Source organism: Zonotrichia albicollis, chromosome 14 (assembly GCF_047830755.1).
Source record: "Zonotrichia albicollis isolate bZonAlb1 chromosome 14, bZonAlb1.hap1, whole genome shotgun sequence".
Taxonomy (NCBI): Eukaryota; Metazoa; Chordata; class Aves; order Passeriformes; family Passerellidae; genus Zonotrichia; species Zonotrichia albicollis.
The window spans coordinates 15,717,397-15,727,977 of record NC_133832.1 but is presented as its reverse complement, the minus strand read 5'-3'; the positions used below and the strand labels follow the sequence as shown (position 1 = coordinate 15,727,977).

At 48.5% G+C, this 10,581-nt stretch overlaps 1 protein-coding gene across 1 annotated transcript; it reads right to left on the bottom strand.

Annotated features, from left to right (window-relative positions):
* Nucleotides 1-613: 613 nt before the first annotated feature.
* On the bottom strand, nucleotides 614-7,745 carry LOC113459429 (uncharacterized). The gene is made up of 2 exons (XM_026794286.2): nucleotides 7,192-7,745; nucleotides 614-3,926 (listed from the first exon to the last, which is right to left on the bottom strand). The coding sequence occupies exons 1-2, from the start codon at nucleotides 7,227-7,229 to the stop codon at nucleotides 3,236-3,238; spliced, it is 729 nt and encodes a 242-aa protein (XP_026650087.2). The 5' UTR covers nucleotides 7,230-7,745; the 3' UTR covers nucleotides 614-3,235.
* Nucleotides 7,746-10,581: the final 2,836 nt, after the last annotated feature.

The following is a 10,581-nucleotide window of genomic DNA, read 5'->3' as shown; positions in this document are numbered from 1 at the left end:
TGATTTACTGCAGGGAGCAAACCCATCTCCTCAATTCAATTGGCTCTGTGGGTGGTGTGAGGTCTAAATCCAAGTGTTTGGATTATTGATGCTTCAGGAAACTCATCTCTAAAAATGACTAAGCTGTAGAAAAATACCTTCCTGTCAGAGTCTTTCTTTCTCCCTGGACTATTATCAAACTTTCTTTGAAAGAGGTTTACCAGGAAAAGTAGGAGAAAAGTTCCGTTCTTGCCTTAATCATTAAGTAAGGTAAACATGTTGTGTAACTTCAGCTCTAATTTCAGGATTTTGGTCATTCCTATGACACGGGAATTTCTCTTTCATGGGCACCTTTGCGTCTCATGCGCACCTTTTTGCGTTTCAAAAATTCTTTTATTTCACCTTTCATGGTGCTGCCGCAGTGATGCAAGTCTTGGCTGACCCTCACAAGCAGTGAAATCTAAACCACTTGTCTTCCAAGAGGCAAAGTTTACACAAATCCAATGTCCTGGGAGAACCTCTTGTGAGAGGGAAATGCCTTCCTTCAGCTGCCCCATGCCAGCAGTGATGTGTCCATCTGGAATTCCCTGTTGCAGGAATGGGTGCATCTCCCTGCACCTCAAAAAAGGCTCTTGTGGTCCTGGAGAGGATGGACTGGGGGCTTGATGCAGGAAATTGCTCCAAGATAAACACAGGTGGTCTGGAGAAGCTGTGGCTGCCTCATCCCTGGAAGCATCCATGGATGGACAAGGCTTGGAGCAACCTGGGATAGTGGAAGGTGTCCCTGGCCATGGCAGGGGGTGGATTAGATCCACCCTTTCCTACCCAAACCATTCCATGATTTTGTGATTCCAAGCTCTTGGCAAAGGCAGATTCTGAGCTCTTCTGCACAGAATGGCCTGACCCCACAGCTACATCACCCACCAGGAGCCAGCCTAAACAACTCAGGGAATCATATCCAAGTGGAACATAAAAATAGCTCATCTGCTTTAGCTGAACTGTAGAAAACCCTCTTTATTTCAAGGATTTGGAATCCTCAGATGAGGATGTGAACAAGGGCAATGGAGGGTCTGTCCTTGACTGCAAAGTGCTTTGGGTGTCCCAGCCATGCAGATCTCTTCAATCCTGGTGTTCTGCCCCAGAATTTCCTTGGGGAGCATCTCCTTCCCTTTCAGCCTGGCCACTGCCACAAACCCCAGCTGCTCTCAGGAGGGACATTGGGTTATCAGAGAATCATTGAGGTTGAAGGGAATCTCCAAGATCACCAAGTCTAAGCTGAGCTGTTCCATGTGCAGAGGTGGCACCAGCCAAGGGAAAAGCTAAAGCTGCTCATTCTCCTGGGAAATCATTTCCTCCCCTTCTGGGGGTGTGCACAGGGCAGCTCTTGGCCCTGGGGGACAGCAGGAAGGGCTTCCTCACACAGCACCCATCAGCAGCACAGCAAAACCACCAGCAGCCCATGGGTCTTCCCTGGGGGCTTTCTGCTGACGGGGGGAACTCTTCCATTTATCGGTTTGATCATCCTGTGCAGGCTTTTGTTTCCTCTTCATCTGCAAAGGTGATCAGAAGTGGGGCTGAAGGGTACCAGCTGCCAGGAACTGCACCACAGCAAAACTGTGACTCTGCTGAGATGGGGCAGGAGATAGAACACCCCCGGTGTCACTGGGTTCTCTCTGTCCCTCTTAGCCAATCAAGCAGTCAAACTTGGTCTAAATGTTCACTATAAAAACCTTGCCAATGTGGGCTGTAACAAAATAATAATCTCCTCTAGATCTCTCTAGCAGAACCTCAGCAAAAATACATAAATAATGTCCAGGCTTTAACAAAATACATTTTTATTAATTACAGCACTTCAAGTAACATTTCATCTCTTCTGGGAGTCTCTCACTTCAGGCTTCAGGAGCAAGAACAGGTTATCACAGTGCATCAAGTTATTAAGACATCCTTCCTGCTGACGGGATCAGCTTTGATTGGGAATGTTCATCCAAGGGTTTAATTGACTTGATTGAATTTCTGCTGTGATTTTACCGATCCCCAGCCCTTGGCAGAGCTTCCTTTTGAGTCTCCTGAGAAGAAAAGTCAGTGGTCAGCACTTGCTGCTGGTGCTGCAGCCGTGAGCTGGGGATGGCAGAAAGATCTGGGAATGGCACAATGATTTGGGAATGGCAGATCATCTGGGGATGGCAAAACATCTGGGGATGGCAGAATGATCTGGGGGTGGCAGAAAGATCTGAGGATGACAGAGTGCCTGGCAGAAGTTCAGCCTCTCCTCACCACAGCCTGTACCTGGAGGTCCCATGTGAAGTCAGGAGGATTTGGAAGTGCCCACGGCCATGTGTGCGTTGGGCAGTGTCAGAAGTATCTGGAACACTTTGTGCTTTGCTGGTAAAATCCCTGAGTGTTGAGGAAATCCCAGGAGTCACCAGCTGGGAACAGCCCTCACACATCCACCCAAGCCCCAGAGTGGTCAGAAGGACATTGGTGGCCGTGATCTTCCACACCACTGCCCCGGGAGGTGGGACAGCTCTGCTAAAGCAAGCAAATCCCTCCCTGCCTCTAAACCCACAGCCATGGCTCTGGGTGCAGTACATGGAACCCTCCACACAGGGGGGTTCTCAAACTCTCTCTCCAAGGGCTGAAGCAAACAGCTGCGTTGCAGCTTTCCACCCTTTATTTCTGAAGAAGGGTGTGAGAGAAGCTGTTTCCTCTTTGCTGTGACAGCAAGAGCTCCCGAGAACAGCTCTGGAAATGTTCCAAAATGTGGCATCACAGCCCAGCTCTGCCCAGGAACTCTCCAGGTGGGGCTGATGCCCTGAGCCCAGCTTGGACATCTTGGTGCTCACCTTGTGTCTCCAGCCCACCTGCAGAGCCTGGGGGTCACCTGAGTTAGGAATATTTTACGACATAGATCCTGTCTTCAGTAAACAACTACACAACTCTTGGCTCAACAGATCCCTGAGGAAGCATTTAAGCACCCTTTTTATATAAAAAATAGTGGGGTTGATTTACAACTGTGAAATGTCTTTTGTTTCACCTCTACAGTGAATAAAGTCTAAACAAACACACACCAGCTGTGGTGTCTCAATGCCAAGGGGTTCCTCAGCCCCAAACTCTTCTCAATAGCTGAACAGTACCAGGAATCAGGAAGGTTTAAACTCCCTGGAGAGCCTTTGTCCTGGTTATTGAACAGTTTCCAAATGGTTTGGAATTGTGTTGAAGGGCCTTATGTTGCTCCAGCATTCCCAGAAGGAACACCCTACTTGGATTTGAGTCTAGACCTGGGAGACATGCTGAAAAATATCTTGTAGTAGATGTAGACATTGATAATCCTCAGCAGAATTCCCAGGAAGTAGCTGAGGGACCTGAGCAGGGCCGCGGCCGTGGCGCAGAGCTGGAACAGGAGCCCCAGAGGGCCGGGGCAGGGAGAGGAGGCCCCGCCGGCCCTCAGGTGCTCATCCACAAGGAACAGGGCACATTCTGTGGCCACCAGCGCCCAGACCACCCTGCACAGCAGCCTGGCCTTCCTGACAGTCCGCAGGGGCCGTGACTCCGAGGGCAGGAAGGTGATCAGGTAGGCCTCGAAGGCCACACAGCTGAGCAGGATGCAGCTCACATGGGTGTTGGCCGTGAGGAGGATCGGCGCCATGGCCGAGGCCATGGGAGAAACACCGGCACCAAAACTCCCCAAAACCACGTCAGAAACAAGGCTAAGCAAAACCAGGATGTCTGCCTGGGCCAGGCTGGAAATGAAGACTGCAGTGGACTTGAAGGAGACCTTGGCAGACTGCAGGAGGATCATGGCGTATGCGCTGCCCAGCAGCCCCAGGAGGGTGCTGACAGCGTTGGAGGAAGACAGGACGAGGTATTGGATATACTTCAGTGCCAGGTATCTCCTGAGATCTTTCATGTGGTCTCTCTCCATTGAAATGCCAGTTAGGGAAGAATATCTGAAATACATATAAAAAAACCCCAGTGATTAAATGTAAAATTAACAAGATGGATTCCAGGCAAATTATGATGGACCTGCACTTGTACAGGCACATTCTGGTGTCAAGAACAGCTTGGAGATTATGCCAGCTCAGGATCTGAGCTTGTATTTACACACTCATATCATAAATAGGAATGAACTTTGTAAAGTGCCCGGATATTTTTAGGTAGCAGCATAATTTGTGTAATCTTGCACTGTAGGGGTCTAAGTGTGAACTATCCTTGTCTCTGAAAGGGAAAAATGATAAGCTGCAGTTCCTAGAAAATATTAAAATAATCTCCAAATTCAGTTCTAACAAAAAAAAAATAAACAAGGAAATTGTTATCTAAACGGGAGAGATGAGATAAGGAAGAACAATGTGAGTTTCTCACAGATAAAGCAAATTGATTGAGCCCAGCTTCCTCCTGTATCAGGGTGATCAATCCTGGTGGGAACCAGCCAGTGTCACATAGCTTGAATTTTCTGAAGAGTTTCAATACTATTTCATGAGGTATTTTTGGGAGGAGCAAGGTAAGAAATGTGGCTAGGTGAAGTTGTGGTTAAGTCATACACAGCTGGATGGGAAATTGAGGGAAGGCTCATTCTCAGGAATTTGAGGAATGATGTGTCAGGTGGGGCTCTGCAGAGATCTCACATTTTGTGGTTTTCATGAACTGCAAGAAGGAACTCAGCAGAATTCAGGCCTTGACTGAGGTGTGTGACCAGTTTTGAGAGCAACAGCTCAAAAAAGGTGTCACTGAAGAAGTTCCAAGGAAGCTGATCCTCAGAGATCGAGCCGAGCATAACAATTCCATTTCCCTCCTATTGAGCAATTATCTCCATATGTAAATTCCCAGAATTCCCAATGTCAGCACCTTGGAGCTGGTGTTACAGAGCTTTTCCAGTGCATTACCCAGCAGGTCTGGGTGGTTGCTTAAGTCATCACCTGGGTTTAATTTTGCTGGGACGATGGGAAGATGATAAGCGATTCCCATGAAATGTACGGGACCAGGTTTTTGAGACTGGGATTCCCATTGCTTGTAGAGACTTGACTGGTACCAGGCTGACTCATCTGAGATTCACATGTGCCTGTTCCCCTTTGTCTTTGAAGTGTCTGATCGAAATTGCTGAAGGATTACTTTGGGGAAGAAGCAGGAAAAGATTTCTCCCTGTATATCAGCTGAGTCAGCCCATCCTACCCTCCCTTCCCACAGTGATTAAGTGGAAAAACGATTCTGCATTTTGTGGCAAAAGCAAATGATCTTAGAGGTCTTCTCCAACCTTAATGACTCCATTATTGGTTTGACCCTTTGTTTTGACACAGAGCACCAGAACAATTCCAATCTAATGGAACAAACCCTGAATCCACAACACAGAACTCGTGCAAGTCCCCAAGAGGAGGAGAACCAAGCCATGACATGTCCAGCTGAATCCTGATTTATCTTCTTATCTTCAAGCAAGTTACTCCTTTGAGAAGTACATTAAGGATCTCCTGTCATTATTTTTTTCTTGCAACCTACTTCTGTGTCCATTTTAATGAATTATATTTTTGAGGAAATAAATTACGTGCCTTGATAAAGATCTTTGCTCACTTTAGGGCTGGATTTACAGCAGATCTTATCTATGTTGAGCATTTGAACTCAGAGCTTCTGGACTTTGGCTGCTACCTCGCCCCAGGGTTTGGTGATGAGTTCAAGCAGGAGCGTTAGGAATCAGGAACAGCCAGAGAAGCCAGGGGAGGTGCCCAGGGCAGAACCCTGAGGAGATCAAAATGTTTCTCCCAGCCTCTCTTCTTGAAACTTCAGCATTTTCCATAGTGCTTCCAGGATTTTCTGAACACCACAGTGTCCTTTGGGATGGAAATGGAGCTTCTGGCTGGAAGGTGCCTTCCTGCTTTCTGTTGCTGACAGCCAGAGGTATCTGTCCCCTCATTCCATGGCTGCCCCTCGAGGCAGGGTCGCTGCCAGTGCTCCCTCCTGCTCCCTCCACCTCTTGCAGACTGTAATTTAGGGGTTAAAACTGTCATCCAGAATGCAGCAGAGCCAGGTTGGATTTCCTCCTTCGCCTCAGGGGTTTGAGATGTTTATCTCTTGTGGGTGGACAGGGATTGTCCTCGTGCTGAAGGAATCTGGGCACTGTGTGAGAAAACAGGTGACACCCTGGCCAAGGGTCGGGGATCAGGAGCAGCCCCATGGGTCACCACAAGGGCATTTGCCTATGTCTGATAGGGAAGAGCCATCCCAGCTCCTGGCACTTACTCCAAGTGCTGTTTGGATCCATCTGCTCCTGTGAATGAAGCAGAGCTGGGAGAGGTTCCCAGGAGCTGGAGCTCCGTCCATGGAGAGCTCCAGAGGCCCCTGACAGAGTTTGGCACTGCCAATGCACACCCTCCATGGGGACAGGGGCTGGGCTGTGGTAGGAGGAGGCAGGGAATGCTGTGAGGACACAGTCCCTGCTCCTGTCACCAAATCAGTGCCAGAGAGCTCCCTGGGCACAGCACTGGTCAGACACAGCCTCTGCACGGGTAAGAGAAAGGTAAAATTGGGTGAGGAGCAGGTGCATGAAGAGAGCACAGGCAGGCGCTGAAGCCACAATTCCTCCTGTGTGGTTCACCTGAGCTCCCACTGCCAGGATCCCATCCACAGGTTCCACCAGCCCACAAATACATTTGGTGAGGAGAGAGCAAACCCTTCCCTCTGCCTGCACCTGGGCAGGTGGGATCACACCAGGAATGGGAACAGGAGTGGGGAGCTGTTTCCTGAGTGTTTCCAGAATGGCCACACTCGGTGAAGGAGGAAACCTGAGCTTCATTCTTTTATTTACAGTTTTCAAAGCAGCTCTTGTGGCTTGTGGTTCAGGTCACCCACAAGAGGATTCCTGCACATGGGCAGGGACACTTGGACAGTTTTTGGTCAGGTGAAATCTAAGTTCAAGCTCACAGAAGGTTTCCTGAACCAACACTTTGTGTTTTCAGTGTGCTATTTTTTTATTTCCACAGAAATCTCTCCTGACACACTTCCCAAATTCCAGATAATAATAACTGCTCATTTGTCATAAATACATTGTTGTAGTCTAAGGGATACCCAAAAATACCTCCTGCTCTTAAACAAGTAATTCCTTTTGAAATTCCTCCTGGAATGATGTCAAGAATATAGAGAAGAGAACAAATTTAAAAGGCAGATTAGCACTGAATATCCCAACAGTAATGAGGTGCTATTCCTTATTTGAAAAGGAGAAATACTTACATTTGCTGGAAGAAGCAGCCAGGGATAGTTTTCTGCATCCCTGCACTCTGTGTGATGTCTCAGCAGAGCTGAAATTGCCGTTTCCCTTGGAATGATTCCTGGTTTTTATACAGAGCACCCCGTGTTCGCCTCCACGTCAGAGCCGGGGCCACGGGATTTGTTTTGCTGGGCAAGTTCCTCCAGAGCTGGTTTCACAAGGATTACTCACTGGAATCATGGTGCCCATTAACTTTCAGCTGTCTGGAAAAACTGATGGCCTGAGTGGGAAAGAAGTCCCAGACACTTCCTCACACACAGGCTGCAGCAGATTACAGAGAGCCATGCCGGGCTTGTCTGGGTGCTGCGTGGGCCAGCACACGTTATCCATGGTTATCCATGAGAGGAACCCTCTGAGCCCAGCAGGGCTGTCCCTGGCACGGCTGGACCGGGCTATCCCGCAGTGTTTGTGTTGGCGTCGCCTGGGATACCCAGGTTTGGCGCTGCTGACGCTGCACTCCCGCTCCTCATTGTTCTCCCGGGTCGGAGCCGAGTCCTTCCCTGTTTCAGGAAATTTCCTCCCGAGGCATCGGTGAGCAGCAGAGGAGTGGAGGAGCCTCCCACAGGCACAGTGGGGAGCAGCACAGGGACACATCCCCAGCCACACACGGAGCACAGCTCCCAGGCTCTGGGTGCTGATCCCACACCTGCGCCAGGACATGGAAGCAGGAATTGAAAGGCAGCGACTCTGCCTTGGTTCTGATCAGCCAGGAGGGTTCACTGTCTGCCCCACACCACCCTGCCATTCCCTCAGCACTTCCTGAAGCCATGGGGAGCTGTGGAAGGATAAAGCAGTGGAAAGTGGAAGGATAAAGGTGGAAGGATAAAGCAATGGAAATTCCAGGTGCTGCAAAGGATGGTGCAGGGATGGAAGCCCAGTGCTCTCCTCCTCACCTGGAGACACTGGGGGAACACCAAGGCACCCTTGGAAATAGGGACTGGGCTGGGGGGGCAATTAATAGAATTTGTGCTTGGACTTCATGTGTAAATATTCATTTTTGTATTTGATTCTAAGGAGCGGATTTTGCCAGGGACTCTCCATAGCAGTTCTGTGTTTTAAAACTTCTGCTACACTTCACAATTTCTATTACCTTTTACAAGTCCTATTCTATTTCACAACTTCTGTTGTATTTTCTTTTTTGTTTTCCTTGCCTGCCATGATAATACAACATACAACAGAACCAGCAGCTGCAAGGGCACAGATTCTGCAAACTGGCCACACTTTTCTCAGCAGCTCAAAATTTCACAATGATTTGGGGGCAGATAAGATGAAATTGCCATCTCCTAGGGCACCACCCCTTTGGTGAGGTTTTCCCCTGTGCCACCCACCCTGTGGAAACAGCAGGAAACTCCCTTTTTGGGGGAGGTGGGAGGCTGAGATTGGGGATCTGGCCCTGGTCTGTCCCCAGTTTCACCAGCCATGGGGAAAGTGCTGGAATCTTTAATCAACTCAATCATTTCATCGTTTCATCTTTACCTCCCCCATGCCTGGTGGCTCCTCCTTGAACCCCCCCAGTGCCTCCACAAACAGAACAAGCACAGCTTTCCCAATGAATTTCTGTTTGCTGGGAGCTGGTTCCCAGTATTTTTCCATAACCTGTTTGTTTTGTGCTACACCTTTGTTTGAAGGCCGTGCCCAGCTCCCTACAGTGATTACAGTGCCCTTTACAGCTTGAGAACTTTCTCTTCTTTTTTTTTTTTTTCTCTTTACCCTCAGCTACTGAAGTTAATTAGAAGTCAGCACTATGTAAGAAAATTTCAGTTTTTTTCTGTCTGAAGCACTTCACTTTTGATACACGAATTTCCATGAGTTTCACTTTGGCAGCCACAGCTCATCAGGGCCCAGGGAAATTACATCATCTGGATATTTTGTATTTTTAGGTTGTTTTTTAACACACTTGAAGATTTCGAGGAAATTGAGGGAGGACAATTTTCTTTGCAAATAACTTTGCAGTTTGGCCCTACAAACCAGGAACTGATTTTTGTTCCTTGGTGCTTATCCGGTTATCTGGTCCTGATGGTTCCATCCTGATCCCTGGGCTGGTTGATGGCTCTGCTTCTCACAGTCTGGGCTGCTCTTCTCATGCTTTCCCTTGGTTTTATTTTCTCTTAGGTTGTTTGAGAAACCAGAACAGCTCCTGTCAGATCTTCATCCAAAATATCCTCTTGGGTTTTCCTCTCGTGAAGGGTCTCCTGCCTGGACATCTGACTTGACATAATTTCCCATCTTTATTTTCCTCAGGGAATGTGAATTTCTTCAGCACCTTTTGTGACTCCCCCTTGAAGTTCTCCACAAGTCCTCCTCTCCCTCGCCTGGCAGAGTTCAAGAAGCTCCTTTTCAAAGTCAAGCCCAGCTGAACGATTGTCTCTTCTGAGTGGAAAAGGGAGAAGGAGAAGCCAGGTCAGTATTTGCAGGTGTGAGGAGGGGTTGGGTGGCACAGGGCAGAGTCAGGAGGGCAGGAGTGGCCTGTCACAACTCCCACTGCCACCCAGCCACAGCCAGAGCCAGAGCTCCACTGGCAGCAGAGCAGCAGGAGGCTCCCAAAAGTGCTGAGCTGACCCCCATGCCCTTCCTGATGGGAAACCAGCAGATCCTGCATGCTGGAGAAGCAGAAATTGGCAAAGGTCAACTGTCCCTGCTGGCTCAGGTGTGGATATGTGACCTGAGTGTACCCTGTCCCTCTCTCAAGAACATGAGTTTCCCTTTTTCACCTTTTGAAGGAACTCATCAACAAAGGAAATCATCATCTCGCTTGTTTTATTGCCATTATTCTCCATTTTCAGGGCAGAAAAGGAAATTACCTTTTAACGAGAGCAAATGAGGGATAAAGCATTACTAATGGAATGTTTGTGCCTTGTGGACAGTAATTCCAGACATAAAACAGGATTTCATCAGCCCCTTCTCAAGAGCTGGCAGGAAAGACTTCCTTACAGGGAGACAGGGAAAAGGTTGATGGCACAATCCTTTCTGTAAAGGTGTAGAATGGATCAAGATTACAGAAAAATGCATAAAGTGCTGGTGATTCATAGAACTGGGAGGTAGGAGATGGTGCAAGACATTTAATGCAAATCTCAGTGTGCTCTGCCTTCCTTCCTCACTAATTCCCATTTCCAGTGCAGAAATAATCATGGAACAGCACTTTGGGACATGCCCTTCTTCCAGGAGCTGAGGTGGAAATTCCCACTGGTGCCCTTAGCTGAAATTTCGGGAATAGCTTGAAAAAGTTTGGAAGTTCTCAGCTCTTCTAAGGAATTGTGCAGGGAGGGCTGAGCTTCCCCAGCCCTGCTCAGCTCCTCAGGGCTGTCATCCTGCAGAGCTCTGCCCCTGCCTGCTCCAGCCCCTCCCAGGAAATC